Raw genomic sequence first — 16,905 nt, 5'->3', positions numbered from 1 at the left:
AGAGACTGAATTAAAGCAAATCTCCTTTTGACTTTAAGAAGAGCGTATGTTGGCCAGTGTTTAGAATTTTTGATAACATCTCACAAAGAGGATAGATTTTATATGTACTCTGCCATTTTTTAGAGTTAACTCAAATAATTAAGTTTTAGTTACATAAAACTAGTTTCTAGAGTGTGAAACTATCTTGAATGAAAGAACTTTGAACTATTACAAATAATATTTACAATGGCATATCTGATATTTATTTTAGTCCATTCAGGGTGTATTTTTTAAGAGAGAAAAGCAATTCAAATTTTTTAATCCTGTTTCAGAGCAGAACAAGCTATCTGCTTACAAATTTACATCAAAATTCATGCTGACAATCTGCTTTACCCTTATGTTACCTTATTGGTAACATTGGTGCATTAGCATTTGGTCAAGGTTCTTGTTATGTGTATGTTTTATTGAATTCATTAGTGTTTGAAAAGAAGTGTTGAAAAAGGTCCTGCTGTTAAAATCCTTTTCATTTGTCTTTGAAATGTATTTTGAAGATATTTCTGCAATGCAGTCTGGTTTGCTGAGACTGCTATTTAGTATACAGCCTCATCTAACCTGTTTCTATGGAAACACACAGAATTGTTTTGTTCATTTGAAATTACTTGGGTTCATGATGTGAAATACTACAACTTGGCAGTTGCTGTGAATTTCATTTTGTGTTCTTAATTGTTAGCTTAAGATAAATTCTCCCATAATTTACAGGAACCTGTCTTCAATTTTATATTGATACAGCTCTAACTTTAGTTGAATTATGTCTGAGTAAGCAAAAAAAGTAGCAGGAAAAACTAGATCAGGTTTGGTTTTATTTTTTTCTCCGAAGAGGGAAAGTTGAGTGGCTGGCTTAGAAAGTGGGTTTTGGTTCTGCAAGTGCTCCCCAGATATACTGGGGAAATCTGGAGCTGAAATGGTCTGCTAAAATGTGCCTGTAAAAATTAACATAGAAACTGGAGGCCAGTTTTGTGGGGCAAATCAGTTTTAAGCACATTTTGCCAATTTGTCCATTTCCTCAAGTAACTTAAGTGAGTTTGCCAATATCAACCAAATTTGAACAAGACCTTAGTGTCAGGAAAATTCTACAGTTTGGAGGGAGGAAGCAGTGGACCCTACACAGAAGCACATGCATACCTTCACAGAGGCTGAGGTCATTATACAAATACATTCTTTCACAGAGGTAAAAGAGATAAGTCTTTCCATTTATGGTCTGGTATGACATATTCTGTATGATAACCTTATCAACAAAACACAGAGACACCAAAACTGAGTCTTCGATTAGTTCTGTTGCACCTGAGCTGTTGCTCAGTAAATTCAGCCTTTCATTTTCTCTGAAGAAAGCACATCAACAATTTTCCAATAACTCTGTGTTTTATCTTGCATGGGTTTCTTTCTCTGTGATTTCTTATGTTTTAGCAGCTTATTTTCCCCTCCTTAGTTTCAGGCAACTGAAATAAACACTGTTACTTCACTAAAACTGAAATAGGTGTTAAGTTGTTGTGCTGCCATGGAGGTACTTACTAACCTGGAGGTTAGAGACATGGTCAAAGACACAATTTTTATGTCAATACTCCTAAATCTAAGGATTTGCCTCAAAAGGGGAAAACAAAAAAGTCTGCCATGTGAAAGTATCTGCTTACAAATAATGTGTATATCATGTTTGCCTGAGCATAGAGGTACCTCCTGTCACACACAGGATGTTTATTATATTGGTACATCCAGGTGTTACTATTGCTTTTACACTAAATTTTCAATTTCATCCTCTTCACTCATCAGAGGCACATTAATAAGCAATGCAGATATATTGAAATAAGCAGTAACCATCACAAAGTGAACCAGCACTCTGCATGAAGACAAAGTCAAATCACTGCTGTGTTAAAATTTAACTGAACTTATCTTGATGAAACTGACCTCATTATATTGTTTCTGAAACAGCAGTGTCACTATTTGGTGAAGATAAACTGTTCATAAGAAGTGAATTATTGTAGGAAATGCAATTGATTTAGAGATTTGGTGTATAGGAAAGTTTCCTGTTGCTGCTGAAGCATCAAGTCCCTAGTATAACAAATATTATGTATGTTTATTTTTTGTTCATCATAGAAGTTTGATTAAATTGTACTCAATAGATACAGTAGAGCAAAAAACATTTATTTGTTAGCATTCATTATCTCTGCCATATGTCTTTACCTGTTGAAAAAACACCTAAATGTGTTTCATTCTGCTTGTTCATCACTTTCCTGTGGCATAGTACAGTGTAATGTAGTTCAGGTTTGTTTTGGTATGCAAACAGTAAAGCAGCCTTTACTATTGAGAAAGTTTGCTGATGGTGTACCTGAAATCTTTAGAAACTCATGCATATAAGCAATAGCAGGAGTAGTTTCCTAAAAATAAGGAAAGAGTAAGAGAGGTGATGGTTAATCAGATGTATTTAATGTTTTGACTGGCTTATTTGATTTGAAATCTCATTTTGTGTATATTAGGAATAATCATAAACTGAAGCAGAAGGGGCAAAATGTCTACTACTAAAATTAATACAATTATTTGATTATATTTATATTACTACAATATGTATTTCATATATTAAACATAATTATGTTTAAATGGTTTAAAGCAAAATTCAAGGTTGGCTCGAGCTGAAAATTCACTAGCAGCATATAAACCAAAAATCAGATTTTGGGTTTTGTTTTAGAAGGGCATATGTGTACACATGTGTATGTCACTTACACGCATATGGGAGAGAAAAGAGTTGAGATTGTCATTGTACTTCTGGTATTACGTTTGCCATGACACTTACAAAAGTACAGTTTTCTTCTGTCTGGCTTAGGGAATTTAGGAGTTAGTACCAAAAAAGTAACATACATTTTGCTTCTGATGATGGAATGTGAAGTGACTCAAAGTTGCAGTTGCTCTCAGCACTGGTGTTGGTACTGCCAATACCATGGGATTTTTTCCTGTATCCCTCATTATTTCATTGTTGCCATGAGACTAATTTATTCAAGGAGTTCAAATGGGAAACTTCAATATCAATGAACTTAAGATCTTTCTTTTGCAATGCCCCAGACAGATTCATGTGAGGTCCCTTTTTCACAGCTGAATGTGTTAAGTGAAATCCCATTAAACCTCCTACATTTAAAATAATACTGCAGTTTTAGTCAAGCATTCAGGTGTTAGCTTCTATAAAGCTGAACTTTACTTTTGCAGTCATTAGAATTGCTGTCCTAGTGGTGAGATAGGTTGCGCAGAAAACACTTCATTGCACTTCTACCTTCTTGTTTTAGAGATTAGAATAGGTATAGTGAACTAGTAAACAACAGAAAGAAAATAATATGGGTCCATAGTCTAAGGCAATTTGATCCTCTCTGATTACAGTGTGTTTTCCCCTAGACTCTTACGAGAGTTGCAGTGATTCTAGGTAGCTGGGTAGTCTAATGTCGTGGTCTGTTTTCCCAATCTTTGAGGATATACAAAGCAAAGAACTGAAGCTAAGTCTGCATATACACAGCTCCTGCTGAAACTGACTGGAAATGTGGCTTGAATGGAAGGTGTGGAATATGGTACAATGTACCCTGTAAATTCACACTCTGAGATGTTTCTAGGTGGACATCCAATATGAATGGATGCTAAATGATGATTCTGTCAGTAATTACGGACCTTAATTTCACAGTACAGGCTGAAGTACTTTAATGCAAGCATGTGTTTCATAAACAGAGATGATGGAATAAAAATTTTAGAAGTCTTTCTGTTCGGTTAAAATACTTGTTCAGGAGTTCTTGGAGAGGGAATCTTTGAGTAAGGTTAAATATGCATATATTTTGATGGCCCATTGATTGTAGGAGGAAGTTTCTTTGTAAGAAAATTTAATATAATAATCTGTACAAAATGGGGTCTGAATAAAGGTTACACATAAATCTGCTATTTATTACCTGTTGGATGCCTACCCCATCTTTTAATTATTTTCAGTTGCATAGTATATTTGCATATGACTGCACACACACCCACACGCACACAGAGATAAGTATTTTGCACTAGGTATTTGTTAAACATCTGGAAATATTTTACATAGTTGTAGCTCAGTCTGTGAGTTGGGAAAATGAAATGTCTGTGTGGAGTTGCATATTTTCTGTGAAGTTCTGCATTTCTAAGAAAAGCTTGTTACAATAAAAATGTATTGAATGAGGTCTTTCTGCATCTGGGATAGATATCCCTTGATTGATTTAAATGAAGGGAGATACAGCTCCTCCACTCTCTGCCAATCTCTCTTTTGTTTCCTTAAGGGAAAAAAAAAATCAGGGAGGGAGAAATGTGAAGGGAGGCCTGCAATATCTTGTGGGACCGATGTTGAAAGGCAGAGGAAAGGAGAATCTGCATGCAGGCAGGTCTTTAGTTTTTCAATAGTGTGTTTTTGTGATAATATTACATAGCAAAGCCATGGAAGCAGTATCAACCAGTAAAACGGTGTATTTTTATGCCAGCATGGGTTAAATGTCTTTCTAAAATATATTTGTTATAATCTACCCTTGCTAGTTTGTATATGGCTGTTAGAGGAGTTCAGTTTGGTAGGTGGTTAAACATTCTTAGGAGAGGTTTGAAACAAAAGACAAATTCGTGTTCCAGTATTGATGTGGGATGCATAGAATGAAGTGTTTGAGACGCTTTTAGATTAAGACCAGGTGTACAAGAAAATCTTTAGATGTTTTCAGGCTTTGACTGTATGTTTAGGGCTCAGAGATTATATGAGGTCCCTTAAATAGAATACAAAAGATAAGTGACTGAATTAAACCTTTGAAGAAAATGCTACTAAAAGATACTAAGAGTGATATATACTGCTAGGGAATTATAATTAGGGAGATTCAGAATACCAGAGGATTTGCAGTGAATGATCTTGCTCAAATTTGTAAATAAAAGATGAGACTTCGATTTGGTTAGGATAAGGTTATTCATAATCTTTACAAAAGCATCTTCAGCACAGTAAAGAAAGGAGCATCAGATCTAAACAAAAAACAAAAGAGGCAATTGGTATAATTGTATATCTAAGCAGGGAAAGAGTACAACAAGCTTGGAAAGAAGCCATTTTAAATTGAATGTTTCAGTCTTTACTGTCTGACCCTTGATTTATGTTCTCTGGCTCTTAAAATTATAGAGGGACATTTCCCGGGTGTTTCCTAAAGGCTGCTTGTCAATGAACAACTACAAAAACTTGTTATAATATCATTAATGTGTCTGAAGAAATTGAATACATCGTATTAATACAGGAAGAGTTCAGAGAAATAAGGTCATATCACAGATCTAAAACAAACCAAACTTATTACTATTGTTGTTGTTATTGTCATTATTATTATTATTATTATTGGCAGAACATTTTCCTTTTTTATAATTTTGCTGTCTTTTTTAAAATAAAGCATGATGATGCTTAAAAAAATAAATTGAAGACAGTGCAACTCCTCTGTAATAAACATATTCTCATTTATGTAATTTTGTGAGACTAAATGTATTTCAAAGTATATACTGCATGAAATAGAAATTTGAGGTGGCACCCTATGCCAGAATTCAAGTATCTGTAGTACATCCAAATGAGCACAGTGAAATATAAAACCATTGTGTTTACTGCTAGTCATCTAGAAGCAGCTAATAGATATATTTTATTGTAACAAAATGACTGGTTCTTGTCAGGAAATTATTACTGGTCAGGAAGGAAAGAAAAGAACACGGCAGTTGGATAGCTGCAAGCAGCCTTGGTTTTGGGTATCAGGTTTTGATTTGTTGTCAAGGAACACATGTTTATAACAAAATCTAATATTCAGTGAAGATTCTTCATCTTCCTTCATACTTTCACACTTTCCATTTACAAACTCGTATAATCTAATGATATTTTAAAAACTATGCTTGGGCTCTGTAGTGGTTTGGTCCAAAATACTCATTACTGTTTATCTGCTGTGAGATAAGAATTAGGAGAAATGCAAAACAGGCACCAAACTTGAAAGAATATAAAGAAGTTTATTAACAGACCTAAAAGAAGAAAAAAAAAAAATTATACCACCTTCAGAACTCTCCTCCTCCCCCCACCTTCCTCCCTTCTCCCACTGACAATGTTCAAAGACAACCCTTAAGATGTTCAGTCTGTTTACCACTTCCATAATAACCTTGTTCAGTCCATTTAGAAAGAGAAGTCTCTTCTTGCTCATGCTATGAAAACATTATCACAACGAGACAGCCGCCCACTTCCAAATATTGTTCAGTCCATTTAGGAAGAGGAGTCTCTCTGCCTGCGTGTGAGTCCTTTCCCCCGCCTTGCAGCTTTTCCCGCAACTGCTTTCGAGGGTCCACTCTTGAAGTTTTTTGGGGTACAGTTTTAAGGTTGAGCCGTTCAGAAACAAAAACAGAGGCCCTTCTCCTTCCCTGGGAAGCAAAGGGTCTTCATCATCTTCATCGTTAGGACTTTTCTGGGAGCATCTCTAGGAACTGAGGTTTTCTCCTTTCCCATTTGGAGCAAAAGTCCTCATCTGGTTCATCTCTAGGGACTGAGGTTTTCTCCTTTCCCGTTTGGAGCAAAAGTCCTCATCTGGTCCATCTCTCCCTGTCCAAACTTCTCATGAAATTACAGCTGCGTCAGCATCTGCCTATCTCAGCGCAGGTGCTTTTGCTCACGAGTTGAACACTCCACCCCCCATATCCTTCATGAAATTACAACAGGATACTCTGATATATCATAGCTTCACAAGAGAATTTCAGCTTTAAGCATCTCCTCTCTCTCTTCCCTCAGGTTTTCAGCTCTTCACAGCAATAAAAAGGGTTAATCTCACCTCAGCCTTGCAGCTTTGCAGCTGGAATGTTGAATTTTCTTATCGCAGTGGAGAGGGGGGGGAGCCGAGCCGCTCCGGCTGCCCACGGCAAGGCAGTGGGGGGGGTTCCACGGCTGGAACAGGTCCATCGGCTCCAGGATGGCCGTGGCCCGGCCCGGCCTGGCCCAAGCAGGGCCTGGGCTGGGCCCGCTGGCCCCCACTCGGGGCCCGCAGCCACCTGTCCCAGCGCCGGAAACGAGAGAGAGCTTGGGGGGGGAGTTTGCCTATTCTTAAGTGTGGATCACAGAGGAGGTCACAACTTTAAGTGGCTTAGAGAATTGTCCATATCCAAACTGGCCAGCTGATAGGTTCTATCAGGTCCCAGAGGAAACTGTAAGCACCCCTTAGCAAGGACGTCCCTTCCGGGACTATGCTTGCTAACCTATGACAGGCTCTGAAAACATTTCTACATTAAAATATTTTGACAGAAAGAGAAAGGATTATTGAAAAACAAAGAAAATGCATTCACATTGTGGTGGTAGTAAAAGCCCATCTTAGGGACATGCAGACATAGAAGAAAAAAGAGCAAATTTTTTTTTAACCTTTTCTTCCATCCATTTTTTAGCTCTGTAAGCTGCTTAGAAATGCCTTGAGAGCAGATGCAATTCTTGGTTCTTCAAAGACGTCAGTTTGCCTATGCTGTAAGTGCACATCACTTTAGGGCAGTGAGGGTGGTAAGAAGCTCTAGAGCAGCTCAGCTGTTTTCATTTCTTCATATCTATGCCTCCCAGCCCCTCAAATCCCTTCAAAAAGAAAACAGCCTTACTTAATACCTTTTGGTTCTCAGGAATCTTTCCAAGACTTTCATCAAAGCAGCAGATTCAGTCATGACTTGCGTGAAAAATTATACCAGACTAGAAGACATTTTGAAAGATTTTTGCCTATTTTGTCAAACTCTGTTAAATATCACTTGAAACGGGCATTAGATTTTGTTCACTTATGTAATGTCATGTCTTGCCTTTCTCCCATTCTTTTATACCATCAGTGTTACCTTATATATCTCTTAGAATAATTGTAGTAGCTTCATCCAGAAGCCAAAGAAAGCAAAGAAAATTAAACTTTGAATTTTATTTTAAAAAACTATATTTGGGAGGCATTTACTCAGGATCACACAGTCTCGCAAGTGATACTTGCAGATGCTTCCATATCTTTATCTGGAACAGGAGTTCTGCTGAAGTAAGTCATAGTTTGACTCATATCATTTGAGCATGATTTCAGTACGTAGGAAGGGGCAGATCCCCTGACCACTTTTGCCAGCTAACCCACTAAACAGAAGCAAATCCTGCTAAGACAGAAACATGCAGTCTCAGAATACACTCCATTTGATTCAGAGATAATTGGGAAGCCCAATGTCAACTGTGAAAATGTGTTTCTTGGTCCTGTTATGATAGGACCAAGACATGAGTTTGGAAGGAAGAACATGAAGTCTAAAATGCCAGTGACAGACTGGGGAGGCTCTCTGAACCATCACAGTGACACTGTACAGACATTATGACAAAAATAACAGATTCTGGACATGAAAATTCTCAGACACCACCAAGATGCCTTGTCTATTTTTCTAAAATGTAGTAAAATGAGATTTCACCTATGTATCTTAACAGGTACACACTCAGGCTCTCTGGACAGGCTTACCATGGCTGAACTTCAGATCCATCTAGCTTGATCCTGCAGTACCTTGGCTAGATACTTCATCTAAACTGGAAATTTGTGCTTCCAACAGCACTGTGGTGTGCTGCTGAAGGACCACGGACAGCGACTGCACACGGCAAATAGGGGAACTTGGGCTCTAGTGCTGGAAAAAAAGTACCTAGTTTTAGAAATATAATCAGAGAATATCTAGAGTTAGAAGAAACCCATAAAGGATTGTTAAGACCAACTCCTTGCTCCTCACAGGACTACCTAAAACTAAAGCACGACTGAAAACATTACATATGTAAACTGCTTCATCAACCTTAATCTGACCTTTTATTAAATCAGATGAAGTTCAACTCATGTTTTGCAATGAAATTGCCTATGTTATGATTTTGTTTGTATGACTGTATTCCAAAACATTGTTCTGTAAAAGAGTTTTGATAGTGTAGAACCACCATCGGAAGTTTAAACTTACTGGAGTATGCTTGTGCATTGTTTCATTCTGGACATGTTGGTCTTGACAGCTATCACTTCTTCCAGAAAGAATAAACTGCAGGTGTTTCTAGCCAATTATCTTTTCCATAGAGGGAACTGTGCTGATAACTTGCACATAAGAAATACAAGTATGTTCTCTGAAAGTTACCTAATCAGTCAGCTTCCCAGAGATTGCACTGCTAGACTTCAATTTTTTCAGTAAGATCAAGTTGCTGATTCACCCATATCTTTGTCTAGTCATATTCAGGCATTCTAAAGGCTGTCTCATCACAAACAAGACCAAGCAATGTTCCTTTACCACTGAGTATGTTCAGGCTTCAACTGTTCCAGCTGGTACAAGGCCACTGTAAAGCAGCAACACAAGATCATGCTTTGATGTTTGCTGGATATTGCTTTGCACAGAGCAGCTTTTACTCAGAACCAACATGACTGCTTTTTGCTGGTTATCTCTAGAAAATTCTGAACTATTTCTTAAAATTACACTCCTTACAAATTATTGGAATCTGCCTGGGCATCACAAACAAAGTTCAAAAAAGTTAGATGCACATTCAATGTGTGGAATTTAGGGTGGGGTTGCAAACACTGGGTAATCAGGAAACTTAAATTCCTAACTTTCATGTCTTCTGTGTCTTGTAAATACCCTGTGTTCTGTCAAGATGCCAGGACATTGACAGGAGACTTCAGCCTAGTGTTTGTGCCAGAAGTATGGAGATACTGGTCACATTTGTAGATTTCATGGATATTTTTTGAACTTTGTGGCAATTCCACATTCATTTTCTCAAACACGTTCACTTAAGGAAAGGATGCCAGTTTCAGGGCAGCTGCACTTCTGACCACTTCTGTTCTCTGATGCACACCCTTTTCCATTCATTCAGACAGTTCCTATATATTTTTAACTGCTGTGATTACAAAACACCTGCTTAATGAAAACTCTAACAGGACAAGCTCAGCTTGGAAAATATCTCATCTATACCCATGGGATAGTGGCTATAGTACTCAAACTGCCTTACTCTATATTCCAGTGTTGGAAGGTTCCTCATATATCTTATGGTTGTTGGCTCAGTTCTAGGAGAAAACCAAAATTGGTCACCTTATTAGACTTGAATCCACGATTAACAGTTTCCATAAAGACCACTGGAGTTTTCTATTAAAGCATCCTGTCCTAAAAATTATTCCCTGGACTTTGCTTGTTTTTAAGTTGAATTCTCCTGCTCTCTTTTCTTCTTAAACCCTATCTTGTAACAGTTTCTTTTGAAGAAGCTAGTATCAGATAGGTAATCTAAAGAACTTTTTTGTCTTTTTAAAATTTTTTTAATAAACAAGCAGTATCTATTTTAAAGACTGGGTTAATTATTCTGTGACAACACTTGCACACCAGAGATAGAATACAGTGCTTTTGGCTGGAGCACGAAGCTGTCAAACTTCTTCACTCAAATAGAATGGTCATATAAGCTGTTAAGAGTTCTGAAACCTTTGTAAAAACTATAATATGTTGTTGTCCTTTTGCAGCCAACAATTACAAGTCAGTTCATTAGAGAGTTGATACAGAACTAGGAGAGAGTGAACTGTGCAAGGATCACTAAACTTGCTTTAAAAAGGCTTGCAGTTTAAAATAGCATCAGATTGTTTGTTTAGGGAGACTTCTCACAGTTACATTAAGGAGAACACTGCTTTTACCACTCAGACCTCTCATTGGAAATGATTGCATATAGGAGAGGTAGTTGGCTCTTTTCATCTATAGGTCTCCGGCCACAGATAAAACCAAAACATTTGCTTTGTATGACATTCATTTAATTTTTAAAATGTTGGGGAAGAAAAAGGCCATGGTAGAGTATTTTAATACCAAATGTTTCCTAAGTAAAGGAAATTTCAGCTGTGTTTCTGCTTCAGCACCAGTTATTTGTTGCTTTAAGTAGAGACTATTGAACCTGATTAATTTAATTAAAAACCCTTCTCAGTATAAATATGGTTTGTGTCCAAAATTCCTTTGATATCCTTTCAAAATATTTGGATTTGTTTTGAATCAGTACTTGGACTCGTTAAATGACAATATTAAGATCATGGAGTGCTCTAGTTTTACCAATTGCATGTGAAGCAAATAATTAATATTTGTTACATAGCTTAATGATTTTCTCTCTTCTCTAATTTGCTTTGTTAATTTCATTGAAATTCGCCCTGTTACTTCAGTAATTATTTTCTGAAAGAATATGTTATCTGGCATATTTCATTTCCAAGGGCAAGGAATGCAATTCTAGTCAAAATCATTGAACTGGGACTGTTTAATAACATGACAGATCCTCTTAGGATCATTTTCAAAAGACTTAATTTCGTCTGTCCCAGGCTGCAAATGATGATTTCTGGTTCTGAATGGGGTTTTTTGAGGTTTGATTTTTTGTTTGTTGTGGGGGTGGGGTGGTTGTTTCCTTGTTTATTTCTTTGGTTTGTGTGGTGGAAGCTTCGTTACTTATTGTTTCACTTTTCTAAAAGATATCCTATATAGCCTGTCATAAAATAATTTTTTAATTACAAGTGATTCGTGTTTGAAATAGAAGGATACCTACTTGCAGTAACTCTTAAAGCACATTGAATGCCTCTTTCCATTCAAATGATGTAGGGGTATTTAATAGGACTGATAATAGTTTCAGGCAGCCGAGATACTTGGTTAGTAAATTCTAATTTAATTTTTTTTTTTTTTTTTTTTTGAGCTATTGTTTTGGAACATACTGAAATGTTTGTTGATGCCTAAGAAAGTTACAGTGATAACTGCATTGCTAGTAAGCACATTGAGAAGTTAGTTTTCCCTTCACTGCCAGATGATATCATGACTAAGGAGTGTTACTGTTCAGAATGAAAGAAGGGGCAGAACCCAGACTGAATAAATAAAAGCAAGTTTAATGGATCATGTCTTTTTTCTACAGTGGGTGCAATGGAATCTGTTTGCAGATGGGAAATTCGGTTTTCTTACAGCTTAAGCTACTTATACCATGACAGACTTCACAGAAATATGTTTTGAAAAGTATCATGTTGTCTATTATTGTCTTTGTAAGTGAAAAATTTGATAAAACTATAGAATTTTCCCCTCTTTGTTTTGTGAAAATATGAAAACTCTGCAGTAGCCTGGCAAATCCAGATAATTCCATCATAAATACTCTTTTATTGAAATGTGCACACTTTTTCCTTTCCCTTTTGCTTTCATTTTCCCTTTCCCTTTTTCTCTTGTTCTTTGGTCCCAAGAACATCTCTTCAGAGGTGATGACTTTTGATGCCAGGGTGTCAGGTAAAAGTGAGTATCTATATGTAATTTAAAGTCAGTAGTGATTTGACTTCATCTTACTAGAAACCTGGCTTGTTCAGTTCATAAGAACTGAAACAGTTCCTCTTTGCTATTTTTGCCAATAACTGAATAACTTTGTTACATTATACTTTGCTGAAGCCATCTAAAGCTTGATCTGTTGTAATTATTTGGTTTTTTTCTCCTTTCCTCTTATCTTTTCTCTTTCCTGTACAGGTGATTTCTATTCACTCCTTTCTAAGCTGCTAGGAGAAAGGGAAGATGTTGTGCATGTGCATAAGCAAAACCCTACAAAAAAGGCAGAATCAGATCTTGTAGCAGAGATTGCTAATGTAGTCCAAAAGAAGGATCTTGCCAGAGACATCACAAATCATGATGAAAGGGACAATACTATTCTTGTCAGAGACAGAATTCAGAAGTTTCACAGACTAGAGTCTACCTTGAGGCCACCAGAGAACAGATATTTCTCTTTACAACAGTCTAAGCATGGTGAGGGAAGCTGGGAAAAAGAACATAAAGGAGGTAGGTTAGGGGTTAATTTTATACAATGAAATGCAATGTAAGAGCTGTGATCCACATTAGCAAAATCTGAAGGGAATTTCAATTGAGGCTTGGAAGTATTTTACATTACGTTCTTCCTAATTACTGAAATGTTCTCCCTCTGATTTAGAAGTATTTCACTGGGGTTCTTTCCCCCTCAATGTGTGAAGAAAGAATGTGTACTGATGGCACAACACCAGTACTTTTTGAATAATATGGTATTTTTTTCTACTCTTAAGACTCTTCCTTAACGATTTTATATCAGTTATGCTAAAACAAGGTACACACAGGATATAGTAGTCTCAGGAAGTAAAGACAAGTAACTACTATAAAATGGTCACTGGAACAATCAATACATTTTATGAGTTTGCTGATTACTTTGACCTGTTGGATACACAATTTTATAAAATTTATTGCTGTAATTTTATCAGATATTTTTTCTCTCATTCAGAAAGAGTGGTAGGTAATCCTGAAAAATTCTTCAGAAGTAAAATTTTCTGTGTATTGATTTCAAATTGGGCTTGACTCTCCAAATATTCTGGTACAGGCTGTTTTATTGTTCAAGAAATACAGTTTATTCCCTTCAGGTTTCTATGACAGAGAAACCATGGAATTATTCTCTTTGTTTTACTTGCATTTTGGTCTCTGTGATATTGACTGTGCTTAGCCTTACTTGCTAATGTGGAAAGCCAGATAATGCAGCATGTGACGGGTATCTCATAAAAGAAGGTGATATGTATGCATGGAAGCCATCTGTACGCATAAGCTGTAACCACACACATGCCAGCTTTTATGTTGCAACCACCCAGACTGATGTTTCCAAGTACTTTTGTATACAAATATATATCATCCATCATCCATTTGATTTTTATTTCTGTTCATAATGTTAACATGTATTGTCTCTGCTTATATGCAATTCTATTACAGTGTTCAAGCTCAGCAAAATCCTGGGTTTGTATTTAAAAGAAAACCAAAGATGAGGACTCTCCAATGTTACATTGTGCGATCCACTTAAATAAGAGCCTGTCAAATTATTGGCATAGGGGCAAAAATCCAGGTGGAATGTTACTATGTGCCTGACAAATGTGTGAATCATAAACAATTCCATAAACCTCACTGGAATGAAATATTCAGGAAAACAATGTGGATAGCATTTTTGCAAAAGAAGTTTGTTCAGTTTAGACTAATAACATGTGGTGTGTACAAGGCAAAGAAGAAAATTCCTTTCTGTTTTCGCTGATCCAGAGGAGATAATGTCAATGAGCTGAATAAAGGCTTAGTTTTGACATACCTTATAGCATGAGTTCCAACTACAGAGAGCATTTGCTCAGCTCTGTCAGTAGCAAATGTCAGTAATTCATTTGGGGGGAATTTGTTGGTGGAGGACTAATGAATAAATGAACTTTCAAATGACACAATTTTGACATATAGAAAAAAAAAATCTGACATTTTCTTAATTAGCATTTTTTTATCTTTGTAATACCTCTAACTACAGAATTCCTGACCTGCAGAAGCTGTCAGTACCATCTTTTGGCAAAAGAACTTCTGTAGCAATAAGATCTTTAAGCATATATGTAGTTTCTTTTTAGGGAAGTATTCAGATATTTAAGAAAAAAATCTTCCATAAGAGAATTTTCCTCTTCAGGGGAAGAAGTAAAGTTGTGTTGATTTAATAAAAAATTTGCACCTTTTGTAAAAACCTTTATTGCATTGAATTGAAAAAATTCTCCATTTTCTTAGTACAAGACTCTGCTGTTAAATTAACTTCATTAAACTGTTTAAAGATTACGAGAATTAAAGTAGTTTAATATTTTTAGTCTTGTAAATATTCCAATTTTTAACATGTAATTGGCCTGAAATAACAAGTGGCTAATACAGTAAGTAAAGTTATTATAAATGTTTAAACTTTATACTATTGCTCTTCCTGCACTGTTGTTAGCTTGTTAACCTAGACTGGTCACTAATTTGTCAGGTCATTTAACATCACTGCAACTAGTACAATTACACCTTCTAAATAAGGCAAAGAGTGTAATTTTCCAATTTTAAAAACTCCTTTGTGCAGTGCTTAATTAAATTTATCAAGATTGATGGCTGGGATTAAATGCAACATCACTTAAAGTTTGCAAAGTTAAAAGCTAGAACAATCTTCCAGGGAATTCTGGACAGTAAATTGCAATTGTGTCAATAAATAAGGCTTTCGTCTTTCACTTGTTTAGAGACTTAATTGCGTGTTCTAAATCTAGGTAATTCTTTCTTTTTTTCTTTTTTTTTTAATGAAAGGAACATCTCTAAGTTGAAAGGTAGAAGATCTGGTACTGAGTTTAGAGATCTCATTTACAACAAAACTGGTGATCTTGTTTTTTCTAAGTAATTATAAATTTCTTCTATGGGGAAAGTAATTTTCATTAGTTTTGTATGAAACTGTTCCATGGGCCACTTATTCTTGTAGACTTTCAGAATGGACTTGCAAAGGAAAAAGAAAATATAATACTAATTAACCAATTCTGGGAAAAGGTGATAAAATCTAAAGATTGTATTGAGGCTGGAGCTCCTAGATTAGATTGTATTTCACTGAACATTCATTTTATTATTTTGATCTATTGGAAATCTTTTATTCCTTTAAGCATAAACATTTTCTGTTTTATAGTGTGTGCCTTTGGAGAGACTAAATAGAGGCCAAAATTTAGTGTTCGCATGTTTAGCCCTTTATTTTTTCTAGCTTTTTTTTGAAAAGTCTCAGAGGCCAAGGGGCTCTGTAACATGAAACATAGACAAGCTTTCTGGAGTTTAGCATAAAGTGATATGATATGAGCAAGTGAGGAAGCAGACACTGAATTTCCGTCCTTTCATTCCTTCCAAAACCCAAACATCTGTGAATATACCTGCCACTGTACCTACTGTGATCAACTCAACTGTACAGAAGTATGAATATGTATAGTTTTTGGGGTTTTTTTAACAGCTTTTCCTTTAATTTGCAGCTTTTGTTCACCTAAAATTTCTACAGAGCAGAATTTCTTGTTTTAGAACTTTCGGATTACTGTCCTGGATTCGCTACAGTTGCTGATAGCTTTTAGGCTTCTTTTAGGTTTTTCACCTACTCTAGCTATGATATCTCAGTCTAAACAGGTGAAACATCTCCTAGTGTGCAGTAGGTTTTCAGCACTGGTTTTGTATTTCCCTTGCCTAGGTTGTAGAGAATGATATTACCTCCACTGTATACCTGTTGTTACCCCTTAGACTACATCTCTTCCAAGTGAAATGCAAAGGGAGGGTATTATCAGGACAGATGGGTTGCACAGGTCACTTAAAGATTTACATTGTCTCCCAGTAATTTTTCCTTTCATTGGAAGATCACTTCCAGGTGAAGGTGAACCCTCTCAGACTCCTTGGATGTTGTGTGCTAAGGTCTGTGATCTGCCTTGTTTCAAAGCAGGATGCCCTGGCACTTTATGAATTTGGATATTTGTTTCACCTGCCTAGATGATACCCCAGTGATTGGTGTTTAGGATTATAGCAGAACTCACAAACTTTGGGTGAACTGAAAGTTGCAAAGCAAAGCATGATGTTATCAAACACAATATTAGTGAAGTGGTTCCAGCTTCACGTAACTTCAAAGAAATTGCTTCTTATTTGCCATCGGTTTGGCTATATGTGCCTACATGCAAATTTGCATTGTAGAAATACCTGAATTATGCTTAACAAATCAATTTCTGAAAGGAAGCAGTGGTGGATTTCCTAATATGTAGAACAAATTTTATAATTTTTCTTTTTCTTCTTTTTTTTAAATTTTATCGGAATTAGTGAGATTTCTTTTGCCATTACATTTTTTATTTTTGATACTCTAGTTCATTAGTCTGTTAATATACTGCCAGAGCTACACAAGAGCAACCTCTTCCAAGCAGTATTTATGCAGGTGATCTGTGAGAAATTAATCCTTGCAGTCAACTCTCTGCAACTTTTCAAATATTGACCAGTTTGTGCCTTTTATCCTTGTCAGTCTGCTTTTACATAAAAGAGAGATTTAAGAGATCATATTTTTATCTTTTTAATATTAATCTTTGGGCTGAAACTAAATTTCTC

At 36.1% G+C, this 16,905-nt stretch overlaps 1 protein-coding gene across 17 annotated transcripts in view; it reads left to right on the top strand.

The window, feature by feature from the left end:
• Positions 1 to 16,905, top strand: part of PAM (peptidylglycine alpha-amidating monooxygenase) — a 123,989-nt gene that overhangs the window by 88,185 nt on the left and 18,899 nt on the right. For 14 of the 17 annotated variants that reach the window (XM_039566552.1, XM_039566559.1, XM_039566556.1 and 11 more), the window contains one exon: positions 12,502 to 12,807. The exons of the other annotated variants lie outside the window; for them this stretch is intronic. In XM_039566552.1, coding sequence (XP_039422486.1) covers positions 12,502 to 12,807 — 306 coding nt within the window. The remainder of the gene's footprint in view (positions 1 to 12,501; positions 12,808 to 16,905) is intronic. 17 annotated transcript variants of the gene reach the window in all.

The sequence above is a fragment of the Corvus cornix genome, chromosome Z (assembly GCF_000738735.6).
Source record: "Corvus cornix cornix isolate S_Up_H32 chromosome Z, ASM73873v5, whole genome shotgun sequence".
NCBI lineage: Eukaryota > Metazoa > Chordata > Aves > Passeriformes > Corvidae > Corvus > Corvus cornix.
Note: the sequence above shows the minus strand (reverse complement) of the source record. Positions and strands in the feature narration are given on the sequence as shown.